Here is a 15,733-nt window from a genome sequence, read left to right on the forward strand (position 1 = left end):
CCATCACAGAAATACTGTCCTTAGAACTGGTAAAGCCAGAGACATGAAAAGAAAAATGTTCTGTGAAAGATAAAAGCTTTATTCAAAGGAAGCTTTTAAAAAGGGTCAAGACTACTAATAGTCTAATATCTACTAATACCCACAGAAACACAGAAAATAAGATAGTTAAATTGTGTTATATAACAATACTTACAGGCTTTTGTTGTGGAGCTGTACTCACTAAAAAGACAAAAAAAAATTATAAATAAAACAAATATTTTCTTTTTCAAAAACAACTCTATAAAAGCAAAAACTAGTAGAAATAATTTTAAAATATTCTTAAATAAATAAGGCAGTGTTATTTTGTTAGTCAGATTTTTTACTTCCTACAAGTACGTGCTGCCCGAAATCATTTGATGTCTCCATTAGAGCATCTGGAATTAAAAGAAGCTAACAGCAATCTGTGTTCACTGTGTTGTAGTTGGCAGACAGTTTATGAAATTTCAAAAAAAAAAGTCTGAACCATGAAGAGATAGAAAACATCAAATGACTGCTGAGCTGTCACAGATTAAATGGATATAGTCAGCTGGCTGAGCAGGTAGAGACCGATTAAATAATTCAGGGAATATTAGCAAAGATACAACTACTGTGTTGTACCCAACAGAAAAGCCAAGTATTCATGTTTTTTATTCTGAAACAAGGTAATTTGATTGCTAGGGCTGGAGGCATGAAGAAGTGCCTAAGGCAAAAAACACACCATATCACAGAAAAATCAGCTCCAGCACAGACCTCTTCCTGAGCACTTCTGAGTAAGACTCCATCAGTGACTGGGTCTGATGAGATTGCAATGCTGCCAGTGACATGCACAGAACAGCACCACAAGCCATACAAAACCTCCCTCCAGTGATCAAAACCAAAAGAAATAACCAAACATGGGAGACAGAAGCAAAGTGAAAGTGAGCAAGAGGAACTGAACGGGGGAGAACCTCTCACAAGCTTCTTCAGACACACAAGCCTATGGCAGTTAAGGAATGCAAAATAAAATACAGGATTGCTTTACAGGTTCAGATCCTGCTGCTAAGCTCAGAGAAAAACATGCCTGAATACCCCTGAAAGGGCAAGGTTTTCAAAAATGTTATTAAACCTCAGCACTATCACTGCTATAAAAAGGGAAATTTTACACAACTTATTCTTGCAATGCTGTAAAGAAAACACATCTTGAGCCATATATTTAATTACAATTTGCTAAGAACAAAGTGTGATAAGAACCCCATTACTTAAAATAATATTTATTTTAATGTCAGGAAGCAATATAAAAGCTGCATGAACAAAATCAAGTTATTTCCCACACAAATAACATACCATCTCGAGCTATGTGATTATACATTATGTAAAATTCAATATAATATATTGACCATTTAAACAATTTTTCATCTAAAATATATAATACTGTGAAATGGATTCTGACCACTGTACTTGTTCCTGATACAGAAACTATTTTTAGCATACCTCAGAGATTTTAATCTGCAATATATTTTCTGACAATATTACAAAGGGAGTTATTTCTCCCCTGCCTGTAGCTGATGTGCTCAACAGGCAAATTAGTAGCAACCATAGTACTAAAAATACATAATGCATACTACTAAAAAAAAAAAATCACCAGAAAAGCCACACTTCCTCCTTGTCTTCGCTGATTGCTGTGAACTTCTTTACCCTTGATTTCTCCTAGCTAAACATAAGGTACAGTTCCTATCTAAACTCTTAGCAAGCTTAATATAAAACATTTTATATCACTAGGAAAATGGGCTTACCACAAGTTCAGTTAGGTACAATAAATTCCATTTTTAAGGGTGAAAACTATGAATGTAAAACTTTTCACTGCATCTTGAGAATAAGTTATAACAGACAAGAAGGCAGGTAATTCCACAAGGACGCTGATGAACTTGTAACGGAACTACACATAATTTAGATAAGATTATTAATTATTGTCAATATTAGACATGCAAGCTTCAAGTGTGACTAAAACCCAGGCACTGAAGCTTGTGGGATGGAAGGGGAGTAAGTTTATACCAATAAATCTTTTTCTTTATTGGGTGACCCTGAAAACTTGAATGTGCAAAACCAGTAGGAAAGCGTTTCTCTGATAGTTTCCAGAGCAGGATAAGAATTAAACAGGCATGCATATTTCACATGCAATTATTTAAAATGTGAATTTTCATTGAACAAAATACTCTTAGCAATAATATACTGATGGTAGCTTACTACATTGCATTTAAATATCCTGTTCATACCTGCTGAGCCAGAGGGGGGAGGAGCACCAGCTTTCTGCCACTCGGTAGCTTCAGCAGCCATCCTGCGCACGTAGGCATCATCCACGCACATCAAAATGTTCTCTGGCTTTATATCTGTATGAATGATCTTGCACTTGCTGTGTAGGTAATCTAGACCCTGAAGTACCTAATCACAACAGGATTTTTTAAAAATCTGCTTGAAACTGCAATTAAATTTATTAAGAAACTCAGCCTTCAGACGCATTTTTAAAAAAAGCCTGATTTTATCCCAATGCTCAAAAGTACCCAAAAATTGGAAAAAATATAGTACCAAGTAATAGCATAACAACGTAACTTCCCATTGCAGCATGGAATTACAGTAGTTTATGAAACAAAACTGACGCATAGCAATATCAGTACAATAACTGAATTGCTCAATACTCAACTTTCATAAATCAGTTTTTAAAACATGCATAGCACAAGTTTTGTCCAAGGAGAAAAGACAAAAATATCTATATTACCTTTAATAAGCCTTACCAATAACCTGAAAGCCTTACCAAACAATGCCACTCTCACTAGTCCAAACAGTTAATTCCAGTCTCACAAAAATTAAAGTTTTTAATCTTTCAGGACTAAGCTCTTCCTCTTTTCTCAGGTATGAACTGTTTCAATTACTTGGAATTTTTCGTTTGTCTACATTCATAAAGCAATTCAGGTTGGAAGACTCTGTGATTCAAACCTTCATCTAAGTCATACCACCTCCAAAGCTGTACCCAACCTCAGAATCAGACCAGCCTGCTCAGAGCCTTCATCCAATTCACTTCCACCTACCTCTCAAATGCAGAGTTGGCTGGGCTGTGCACTGTCGGCTGGGTAAAAACCTGAGTGGACACCAGGCCCAAGAGCTTGGTGAGGAATGGAGTTACATCCAGCTGGCAGCCATCACTAGTGGTGTTCTCCAGGGCTCAGTACTAGGACCACCCCTGTTTAATACCTTTATCAATGACCAGGACAAGGGTATTGAATGTACCCACACAGAGTTTGCAGATGACACCAAGCTGGGTGGGAGTGCTGATTTGCTGGAGGGCAGGAAGGCTCTGCAGAGGCATCTGGACAGGCTGGATGATGGCCTGAGGCCAGTTATGTGAGGTTCAGTGTGGCCAAGTGCTGGGTCCTGCCCTTGGGTCCCAACAACCCCAGGCAGCACCACAGGCTGGGGCAGAGTGGTTGGGGAAAACGGGGAAAAGGACCTGGGGGTGCTGGTTGATAGTGGCTGAACATGAGCCTGTGTGTGCCCGGCTGGCCAGGAAGGCCAATGACATACTGGCTTGTGTAAGCAGTAGTGTGGCCAGCCGGACCAGGGCAGCGATTGTCCCTCTGTACTCGGCACTGAGTACACCTCAAATCTTGTGCTCAGTTTTGGGCCCCTCACTACAACAATTTAGGTGCTGGAGCATGCCCAGGGAAGGGCAACAGAGCTGGGGAAGGGTTTGGAGCACAAGTCAGATGAGGGAGCTGGGGGTGTTTAGTCTGTTTAAAAAAAGGAGGCTGAGGGGGGACTTCATCACTCTCGAAAACTGCCTGAAAGGAGGTTGCAGCCAGGTGGGGGGTCACTCTGTTCTCCAAGGTAACAAGTGACAGGACCAGAGTAAATATCTTCAAGTTGCACCAGGGGAGGTTTAGATTGGATATTAGGACAAATTTCTTCACTGAAGGGGTTCTAAGGCTGCCAAGGCAACAGGTTGCCCCATGAAGTGGTGGAACCACCACCCCTGGAGGTATTTAGAAGAAGTACAGATGTGGCACTTAAGGACATGGTTTAGTGGCGGACTTGGCAGTGGGTTAATGGCTGGAATCTATGCTCTTTCAGGTCTTTTCCACCCTGAATGATTCTATGATATGTTATATATATGTTTTCTCCTTGCTGAAACACTTTCTCCTTATGATTGCCTCTCAGCAACTTGATTTTCATAGAATAGCAAAAGAACATATTTTGAAAGAACACATCCCAGTGAAATGTTCTGAAGTCTTTCAACTTGCTAACACTCTGACTCTACAAAAACTTAAATACAGACAGACAGCAATTTTTTTAAAGAACAGGTTATCTTCATTTTTCAGAGAGATACCATTTTTGTTCATCACTATCATCATCCTAATGGTATTATTTCTTACTGTTACAATGATTTACTTTACAATGATTTTATTAAGAAGCACGACATGTCAACCAAAACTGCAGTTTAAGATGAGTATTTTCACACCTATGAAAAAGACTCATTCCTTCAACTTTTTATTCTCTAAAGCAGCTCAGGAAACTCCACTGTCATTGGGAAACCTTGGTTAAAAAACACAACCCAAGCCCCCCAAAAACCCCAGCATGCAGAAGTGCAGGCTATCCATTAAGATCCTCTTGCAAACTGCACTGAGATGAAAATAAAATTATCTTATCTTAGATATTAGTAAGAGTTCAGTTTAAATATTGTTATTCTAACCTTCAGACTGTTAACAATGGTGGAAAAACCTAATGAAAATATTAACAAAACTTACCTGTCGAATTATGCTTTTTACACAACGGATGGGAAGGCCTTGATAATTCGACTTGATTATCCATTTTAGAAGATGATGTCCAAGTACTTCAAAGACCATGCAGACATCTGGAATTTAATTAAGGATGACTTCCAAATAAACTTGTCCATGAGATCAACAAAAATGTTTGCTTCTGTTCTGGCTAAAGGAATCACCACCCCCTTTAGAGGGAAAATGGTTTCCCCTAAAATGAGCATGGTAAATGCTTTGGTACCTCATTTCAATTACACAAAACCAGTATTCAACTGCAGAACAAATTAAAATAAAACATTTTAATTAAGCAAATCTTGTCCATTATTTCTACATGTTAATACCAGCATTAGGGTGAATAATTAAAATAAGCAATTGTAAAAAGTAACTAATTCATTTTTGTTTTCTTTGAAACAGTTAAAAGTACTGATTTGGCCTATCATCTCTAGTTTTTAATAAATTATCTGAATAGGAGGTTTTAATAACAAAAGTGTGCAGCAACCATGTTTTAGAAAATGAACCATAATAAACATTATTTTATTAAGCTCAATATAGTCACTTGACAACAAATACTAACATAGTAAGAGAATGGATCTCTTAAAACCTGCAGTTTTAACTGCCGAGAATAATGGCAATTACCAAAGAACTCAAGAACAAAAGAAATGCAGAACTCAGAAGCAACATGCAAAAAACACAATGACAAAATATTTGACACAGCATTTACTACTGGCCACTGACAAGAGGCAAACAGTCATTTACCAGGGCAGGTTATTAGGAAAAAACAAGATGTAGGAACTTTCTGTGATTTGTGGTTCAAAGGCTTCCTAAGTTAAGAGATTCTACACTTATATGCCTGGGTACGTTATCTTTCTATTGAGAAAATCCTCAGCTATTGAAGCTAATCTAAAGTTTCACTATCCATAACATTCTGGCAAGAAGTTATACACAACTAGACTGTACTGTATTCATCCTCAAACATGAGCTGGGAATGACCTTAATGTACCTGGAAATCAGAAAGGATATTAAAATCTTAATTACATGATACTATAACCTTGCAAAGAATAATGTAATACAAATAACAGAATATTAATTGATGGATACTGCAGGAAAATCTCAATGAATTAGACTATCTCAGAGACCATTCATATGGAACTACACTGCTAGGAGAAAAATCTTACCTAACTTCTCTAAGTTTTATTTACTAGAGTCTTGGCAATGATCTTAAGAGTCACTGCCTTGTGTCAAAATGAGACATACCTTGTCTGTCAGTTTATCACACACATTCTTCTCAGGTACCTACATAAAGGTAACTCAAGTTTTGACACTGAAATCCCCTATACGGAAGTTACACAAACAGTAAAAGGTCTTAAGACTGGTCAAAGCACATTGTGAAGAACTGCAACACAACTGTTGCCAACTGTTCATCTCATATCACATTCCTGAATTCTTGTATTAGAGGAGACACTGAATTTCCCACTCACATCAACTGGATCTACTCAGAACATTATAAAACTCAGTTCCATTCAGAAGAGGAAACAGTCTTGGTTACTTTACCACACAATGAACAGCAGTCACTAGTAGAGCATACAGCCATCATAAACGATGAGCAGAGCACATCAGTTCTGCAGGGCTTTTTAACTGAGCCCACACAGTCAAGCTGCAAAGCTACACAGATTTCAAAAAGGCAGGACACTGCAACATTCAGAAATGAAATATAGGCCACCCGCCCACAGTCCTTCAGACCACTGCTGCTGCAGACTCTCCAATGCACATTCCTGACATTCCTTGCACTTACAAAAGTGTTAAGCCTTGCCAGTAACCAGAAGAAAAGGGGATGTAAGGAAGTAAAGAGCTGAGAGGCAAGGGGAGGCCACCAAGAAGGAAAATGTAGGAGGAATGGCAGAGGCAGGCAGAAAGAGGGAGGGTCCCATGAAGTGATGCCTACCTGAAAAAAAGAGATTGCAACATTTTGCTGGGAGGACTTGGACAAACTCTCCATACTGGAGAGACAACTAGAATGGGGAGAAGATACAGAGCAGGCTCAGTGTTAGGAGTAGGTATGTAAAAATGTGACTGCTGTCTGATTTACTATCCTGATCTGAAAAACATTAACCTGAAGCCAGACTGTCCAGAACAAAGAGTTTGGGAAAAGCTATGCATTAACTATTAGGAAACCAGCCTTTCAAGTCCCAGGATCCTACTACAGCACCAATAACCTGACTGGTGAGGAGGTCCAAAAAGTCCTGCAGCAAAAAAAACCCTGAAGCCCACCCAGCAAATATGCTTCTTGTGAAATGCTCTTTGAAGCAGCACGGGGGATGTTTCCCAGTGGGAAACTAAGCACAGCAGCAAGAGTGAGAGCAAATGTAACATTAACCAGCTGACAGACTTAAGTTCTGAGAGCTTTTCTTTCTTGACTCAAATCCTACCTGTAAACTATCTATCTATCTACAAATACATATTACTTGAGCATTTAGAAATGACAAAGGTTAAAGGCTAGTTAAGCTCTAGCACCAGCACTGAAGTCTTTAGGATGCATCTCAGTTGCTTTTGGATTTGCAGCATTTAGGCACTATGGCATTTAATTAATACTCTATATTTTCTGGAGATACATTTATTACAGTCATTATAATGTCTGATTGGTAGGAATGCTTCCTTCTTTATTTTCTCCATTTGTCTCTCCAAACTCTTGTTCCATTATGTGATTACCTGAATCTTTGATTAAAAAACTGCTATGCTCAAATGAACATTTATTATGGCTCTAATAAATGTCCACTGCAAACAAACATAATAATTTACACTTACTCAAAACACCAAAGTGCCCAAGTTCCTGCATTCTGTTCTTTCATGAAAAAGTCATAATTGCAATCTACGTAAAATATACAAGTAGCTAAAAAATTATCAACCTAGTGCAGCATAACATACTATTAAAATTCCTCTATATATAAACACTTGCTACAGCTCCTAAGAAAAAGATGACAGTTTGCAGTCACACAGTGCAGGCCAATGGCTCTGCACATTCCCAGCTCTGTTCTACATGGTTCTTGACAATTTTTCCTGTTTGGAAGCTCCTTGACATTTTGTGGTATTAACCATCCAAAGGATTCACCCACCTCTCTTCTGTCTTGCTTTAGCTTTTAAATGCATTCCATGACCAATAATCAAGCTTCTATGAATCACATGTTGTTTTATTTTATAGTCAAGCAACAGATATTTAGTGACTTGCCCAAAGGAAGCTGGAAACAGCAAAGCATGGAAGAAATCTCAAATTACTCTACTTCTCTCAACCTGTGCAACTCAATAACACTATTGTAGCACTAACAGGCATTTTAAAAAGTAAACAGCACCAAAACATTAAAATCAATTACCTTCTCCATCCTAAGAGAACCTACACCAAAGATTATTTTCCCTAGAAGATAAAAAGGAGCTGATGAAATAATCAGTGCAACCAACTGCTGCTCAAATAACCCAGGATGCACAAGCTGTTCGCAAGAAAACTCAAAGCATAAGATACCTGGGGTTCTATTTTTGCTGGCAGTCAGGACTTCGACAGACTTCCAGCTGTAATTTAAATTTCAGTCCAGTTATCAGCCCATCCTGCATGTATTTGTACTTTTCTGGAAAATGTACTTTTCAGTAAGGCAGGAACATTTGCCTTCCATATAAAAATTTCTGTACTGCCAGTTTTCAAGATTAAGGTAAAACTGAAATAGAATAAATCAACATCAGCTGCCCAATTTTAATCTGCCAACACAAAGCTACCTGACCCCTTATTTTTCACAAGCACATGGTCTCTTTTGGCTTTGTCAATGTAAGTGCTATATTTCAAAAAGAAATAAGTTTGGATATGCTTTCAAAGTATTATCACTAACAAAATTTACTATTCACACCTAGAAACAGCCCTCACCTTTAATACAGTTGTATATATACACATGAATTTTAGCAAGAATTTAAGAACATTATTGGGAAATTGCTCTGATAAACAGATAAGAGTTATTTCTATGTATAGCTATTAATGCATTATCTTACTCCCTATTTCATGTTAGCGTTTTACAATAAAACAGTAGATCAAAATTTTTGGTTTCTAAAAACAACTTAATTATTTTTCAATTGTGCAACTGTCAGATGAAGACCTGAAGTGCTTTGGTTGCATTGTATTTTAGTGAACACAGACAAAATACAGATATTTATATAACACTTCTTCATAAGCATCTCAGCTCAAACAAAAACCTATCTTTTGCAGCACATCAGCAGCATGAAGCCAACCCAGTGTTCTTTGCCTCACTGTGTTATGCAATTTCCTTGATCACCATTTATATTTTAAATGACTACTACCAACTATATGGTTTATTTTAATTCTTTTTAATTTGATAGTAAAACCCAGGACAAAAGTAGACCATACTAAGCAGATCATATCCTTCTATCACGGTAGCTGACCACTGAAGCAACCAAGAAACAAATAAAAATGGGGCAAAGGAAAAAGAGATGACACCAGTCTGTAACTGAGAATACTTGACCCCACACTCTCATTCTCACCACATACCCAAAGGCTCCACAACTAACATCAAGAGATGGATGAATGGGATGAAAAGTGCTTGCACACTTCTCTCTGGAAGGATGCTTTCTAGTGAAAGCATATTTCAGTAAATTCACATTTACTGACAGTCATCTTCTATACTCCTCTCCTAGAAGATGAGAGTTGGTGAAAAGTACCTTAATCTCATCTGCTGAAGACTAAAGGCACATCATCAAAATCAATGTATAATTAAGCTCTCTAGAGCAGGAACTCTCTTTCTGGCAATATGACATCATGAACAATGAGGTCTGCTACTGGGCTCCAAAACACAATGAGCACACACATAAATCCAGCAGTAACAGTAAATGAAAGCACAGTAATATAATAAGCTGCTAAAATACCTAATATAATTAGCAAGGATAACTCAGTTTAGCTCAACTCTAAAATCAAATATATTTACAGACCCAAAATTTACCCCAAGAACAAGTCAGTTATATTTCACTTCGTCTTTTTTTCCACTTCCCCCCTTGTTTTTTTAAAAGAAGCATTTGAAGGAGAAGCTTCACAACCTTTGCCAAAAACAAGGTTAACACCTGGCCAAAAGATGATTACATGAACGAGAGAAACATCTCCATGACCTCACACTTCCCACAAGAAAACAGAAACCAGCTTTTTCATGACACTGACAATTTCTCTTTACCAATCGAGAACAAAAAATATTTCTTTTAAGCTTCAGTTACTAGAAATATTTTCAGTAAACTCTAGTTTTTAAGTAAACTATCTCCAGTTATACCAGACTATGACAGGATACACGCAACTTCTTTTTTAATTTTGCACTGTGTTTAGAAAAGCTAAGGTACTTTCACTCCAGAGTGCCTTACACACTGCACTTCTCTTTGCATATACATATATTTTAGTCTTTCTACTTTGTAAATGTGAAGTAAGATTAACTAGAAAAAATCCAGAACTAAATGCTTACTTATTTCAGTAGAACATTTTTAATGAGAATGCCATGTTCTTAAAAGGATATGAATTCCATTCATTCCAGAAATTTTGAAGTCATCAATTAGCTGTACAACCATATCCTTGTTGGGATCATTAGGGTCACTTTCACGAACCTAAACCAAGAATGCAAACACTGACATTTTAGGAAAAAAAATCACTTGAAAATACTAATTAGTTAGATTTCCACATAAACAGTATTTTGGAGCTTCAGAAAACATGGTAACACATAACAAGCCAGATGTTTAGAGGAGAATATGTAAAAAAAAAAAAAAAAAAAAAGTCTAAAACCAATTCTCTGTGTTCTTTTTAATTCACTATTACTGTTATTATTGTTATTGAACACTGTATTGCAATAGTGATACTTACACATTTCAGCAACTTTATTTCATCCAAGGCTGTCTCTGTATAATGCTGGGCACTTTTTACAACTTTCATTGCAACAAACCTTTTTCCCCTTGAAAAAAAAAAGAAAAGAAACATTTTCAACACATACGCTGAGCTAAAACAAACATACTTTGAAGGTTGGGAAATTTTAAATAGACTATTTCATAGTCTAATACATTCTGACAGAAAATGCTGAAATTACACTTAACAACAACTTTTAGCAATACTCTGTTAACAGCCTAATTTATTGAGTATTTTGTCTCCTTGATGCTAATGTTTCTAAAAGAGGAATCTGCTTACACATTTTATCATTTAATAAAGGTAATTACATTTTTTCATTAAAGATACAACAGAAATAAAAATATTAGCTTATTCTTGCATGCTCAAGGCAACATTCAAATTCAATAAACAAAGCTAATTTGTCAAAGAAAATAGAATTACATTTATTTCTGAGAGCTTTGATAAACTACACCGTTAATCAAGAGCTAAATAAGACTGTAGGCATCTTTCTGCACAAAATGATAGTACACAGTTACATAACTTTATTATGCACGTAAAACAAAAGTTACTGCAAACAAAAGAAAGTAACATATTATGAAAAAAGTATATGGAAATAAATAGTTTTCTTACTGCATATCCCAGCATAGCCACACTGTAGAGAAGTGTCCCCATCCTAACTTTCTAATAACATGATACCGGCCATTGAAAAGATCACCAATTTTCACTGGATGATAGCCTCCTTTCATGAAAAATAAGTAGAAAAAAGAATATTTAGAAAACAAACAATAATTTTCAGGTTTTCAAGTAATTCTCTTAGAGTATAAATGTTCCTCTTCAAATTGTACTGTACTATAAATAGGAAATCTAAAGAAAACTTTAATGTTAAAAATTCTGCCTTGCTTGGCCTGGAAGGAAAAAAATCATGTCCTGTAACTACTGTAGAGTTTATTCACCCTTCTCTCTTATGGCTTTTATTTATGGTAATATTACCATCTGTTCTTTATTTCCTCAGGCTTATCTTCCACTTCAGAGACAGGACAGAAAATATCTACATTATTTCTTTATCATATTTGAAGCCTCTCCAGTCAACATATTTTGGATGATTGCAGAATCTCAGCAGAGATTGTTTTAATTCCCATTTGCTTTCTAGTAATAAAAGCAGCAATAAAATACTTCCTGAGAAAATGTTACGAACAATGCAGGCTTTATTGATACTCTTCTACTTGGCTCCTGACCCACAGCAGCAACGCCTTTTTCTCATCTCTGAAGGTTTTACAGTGAGGAGGAAGAAGAGAAAGCAGCAGCTCTGGGCTTTGTCCAAACTGCTTTTTCATTACCAAAGTCTGCAGTCCAAACTTACACCACTACACAGGTTCTCCACAACTCCATTAGGCAGAAAGGCCAACAGGAGAGGGCAAGCTGAAGCTCAGGTTTCTAGGAGGTGTAATGAAGCCTTTTATTTCCTTTGTATTTTAGGAGACATTCCTACTCCTAGTTAAACACAGGGAAGACAATGAACACCCAAGATTTTTTATTCAGACCGTAACACACCAACAGTAACATCTACAATTTTACCTAAACTGCAAACAAATAATAAAGCTGCACCATGCAACCCTCCAGGACATCACCAGTAGCAGCCTCAGAGCAGCTTTCAAGGAATCAATTCTTTGTCCCTTTCTGGTCCTTCACAATGTCATGCCCAACTGTCCTTTGGCAGGATCCTCAGTTATTGACTATTCCATTTAGAATCATGAAAACCTCCGACTACTTCTGTAAGTTGCTGTATCTGTTTTGAATCCCCTGAAAATCTTGTTAGAACTGGTTAAGACAACAACGTGAATTTATAACTTAATTCCTTGGATTTAAAACAGGGACTTCTCTCTTATCTCCTTTTATCTGTGGGAACAATGATGTCCAATCTGGATATATTTATATTCTTTTTTTTGTTAATAACATCTTCTGCCTTAACAGAAGTTCAACAGTTTTTTTATGAACTCTCTTATGCTGCCAGAGCAGATAAAGTTAACACAACTGTGCAACAGAATTATAAAGATTACATACTCGGGAGAAGGTTAAAGCTTAAACGACGTGTTGTGTTAGATGTTGGTATGTCTAACAAACTCTAAAACACACACAGCTTTGATATATATGTGCTAAGGTGTAACTGCAAGCTTAGCAAACAGCAGACCCTTCCCTTGGGGAAGACCTCCCCACCCCTCCCCCATCACTGGGAAGGAAATGTTCCTGAAAGCTGCCAGGACAACTCACCCAGCAAACTAAAATGATACTTTCATTTCCACTCCCGAGTTGTGCCAACCTCAGTAAGGATGCCCACACTGCCAAGCAGGAACTCTTTATTTCCAAATCAAAAACCAGATCACTTTTGGAACCCCTGATGGGATTTACTCTCCAGGAGAGAAGGGGGGACATGGACTTACTGAGAGCAAGGGCTGTCTGTTATACTGTCCATGTACAAAAAGAAACAGTATCAGCCACATATGAATCCCAAGTCTATTGCAGCTTCATTATTATAGAAATTTTGCTGAATAAATGCAAATACATGAATCTGTACTAATACAGAAACTAAAAACAAAACGAAATTTTATTTTGTCTATTTAAGCATCCTTCTAGTAACAGCTGATGGAGATGTTTAACAATCTGGATAAATATGATCATTATTTAAGACAGTTATTGACTGGTTCAAAACAAACAAACAAAAATATAATTACTTGGTAATTTTTTTTCCCGCAAAATTCTATGCAGGATGATGAAGTCATAGATGCCAGAGGAAACTTAAGAGAACATACAGGAATTCTACCTTTCCATTACTGAAAAGGTTTGCATTTGTTAAGTGAATCAAATCTGATGACCTGCAAAATTTATATGAGACTTCTACACAATACACCATCACAGATAAAAATATATTCCTATAAATAGCTTAGGCAAACAAGTGCCTTTTAAGTCTGACTCTACAAATAGCTTTTGGCATACTTGTGTTTCAAAGGGTCAAAAATAATCAAAAACTTTTGATAGTTTCTTCCCATCACAGACAGAAAACAGCAGAGGGGAAATAAGAGGAAGACTCCAAAGTTAATAAACTGGGGATTGAGAAGTCATTTTAGTAAACTCTACACGTTGGAAGCATAACATACTATATATGTAAAAACCATGTTATTTTGGTCCCTACACCACTGTCAAAACTAATTATAGCAATACATCAGCATATGTGACAGATGCCAACAGCGGTAGCATATATAGCATACAAGTATATATATTTCACAAGATACTTTCCACTGTCCTGAGTCACAACAGGAGCAGTTTTGGAAATAATCTGTTACCATTCCTCTACGTGTTATTCTCTGATTATTCATATCAGCAACATATGCATGTACACATTGTGGACAACCAGGTAACAACCCACTTAGTTATGTGTATTTTAAAAACCGGTGTCATCCCATGATTCATGTAACCATTTAGTCGTCCATGGTAACAAAAGTATTTCTAAATATTAGTAACAAGAAAGCATCCATGCAAAATTAACAAGCTGATAAAAATTATGTGCTTTTGGAAAAACAATACTGGGATTTGAAAATATACAATGTATAAGTGGCACTGCTGATAATGTAACCAAAATTAAAAAAAAAAAACAAACTCTGTTGTACTATTCACTGCAGCACACACAGAAAAAAAAAGTGTCTCTCACAGCTAGCTAGCTACATGCATGCAAGAAAGAGGGTCAGAAAAATGAGTTCATTATTCCTGAATGTCTCCTGAATGTGTTGGTAATTGTAGCTGGCTCGTTCTATGTTTGTATAGGGAATTATTCCCTTTGTGAACTGGATGAATGGGAGACATCTCCAGGGGGCAAAGAAGATGATCAGAGAAGCAAAAAATTCCAATTACACCCATGGCACAACACACTGTTGAAAAAAAAAAATCTCCAAGTGTTTCAACAAGGCTTTTCAGAGAAGAAGAAAATCTAGCTTTATAAGGTACCCCTTGAAAAAATCATTCAGTTGGACTTTTGGTATTTCTATTCCTTAAACAAATAAATATTTTAAAAGCATTTTATGCAAATTCAGTGATACAAACAAAAGTAATGTCACAGATTTAAACAGGCCTTGGAGGAAGCCCCCAGGGAACAGAAGTTAGTCCGCTTTTCACAGATGGCTGTTAGTCTCTTTCACATCAGGTGCTAATACAAACTGATCCATTTTCCTCATTACAAAATACTACTATGATTATTTACTAATCACCATGTAATGTGGTCAAGATGCAAGCCCAGCACACAGTAACATACCTTAAAAATAAAATCAGTAACAAAAATACTCAGGAAGTACAGTTAAGAGGTCATATGTTGAATTCCTGAAAAAAATAATTATACACTTGTCATCAAAATTTCCCTCCTATGAAATTTCAGATTGGGGTTGAGAAGAGATAAGTATGCTCTGTGCCTCAGTCAAAAATCCTGGAAGACTGCCATTTTGAAGACAAAGTTAGGAATAAAAGAGACATGCCAGTAATAAGCAGTAATTTCCAAATCTTTGTCTTCCATTCTGTAAATACAGATTAGGCTACCCAAAACAGAAAAGGATATTCAAACTAAAAAAACCATCTCTCAAAAAAATGGAAAATGTATCTAAATGCCATTCCTGGAGTTCTTTACCAAATAACTTATTCATTCTCTATACAGAATATAAAATATGTAAACAAATCCCAATGTGGTCATGGAATTCAGATCCTTATGATGACCTTCCCTTCAGTTCCACATCAGCAGACTGAAAGAAGGAAATGCACTGCTCAGTCTTACAGGAAATTAGGGTCACAAAATAAGTAAATCCTCTACAGAAGCAAAAAAGCACTGCTCTTGTAGAAACAAGTAATGATCATGACATCCAAATGGACCAAATCTTGAACCATCTTTAATATACTTTCAAAAATTCAAAGCCTCGGGATCAGAAGAATTCAGAAGAACCTCTATGCATACAGGAGGTCCCTTCAACTTTTCAGGAAGCCTGCAAGTATT

At 36.6% G+C, this 15,733-nt stretch overlaps 1 protein-coding gene across 1 annotated transcript in view; it reads right to left on the minus strand.

Annotated features, from left to right (window-relative positions):
- SRPK2 (SRSF protein kinase 2) overlaps positions 1-15,733 on the minus strand; it is a 133,489-nt gene that overhangs the window by 26,177 nt on the left and 91,579 nt on the right. The window contains exons 4-9 of the mRNA XM_068994496.1: positions 11,338-11,446; positions 10,690-10,777; positions 10,347-10,436; positions 4,794-4,898; positions 2,271-2,436; positions 194-219 (exon numbers count right to left, since the gene is read on the minus strand). Of these exons, the coding sequence (XP_068850597.1) occupies positions 194-219; positions 2,271-2,436; positions 4,794-4,898; positions 10,347-10,436; positions 10,690-10,777; positions 11,338-11,446 (584 nt within the window). The remainder of the gene's footprint in view (positions 1-193; positions 220-2,270; positions 2,437-4,793; positions 4,899-10,346; positions 10,437-10,689; positions 10,778-11,337; positions 11,447-15,733) is intronic.

The sequence above is a fragment of the Aphelocoma coerulescens genome, chromosome 1A (assembly GCF_041296385.1).
Source record: "Aphelocoma coerulescens isolate FSJ_1873_10779 chromosome 1A, UR_Acoe_1.0, whole genome shotgun sequence".
Lineage (NCBI taxonomy): Eukaryota > Metazoa > Chordata > Aves > Passeriformes > Corvidae > Aphelocoma > Aphelocoma coerulescens.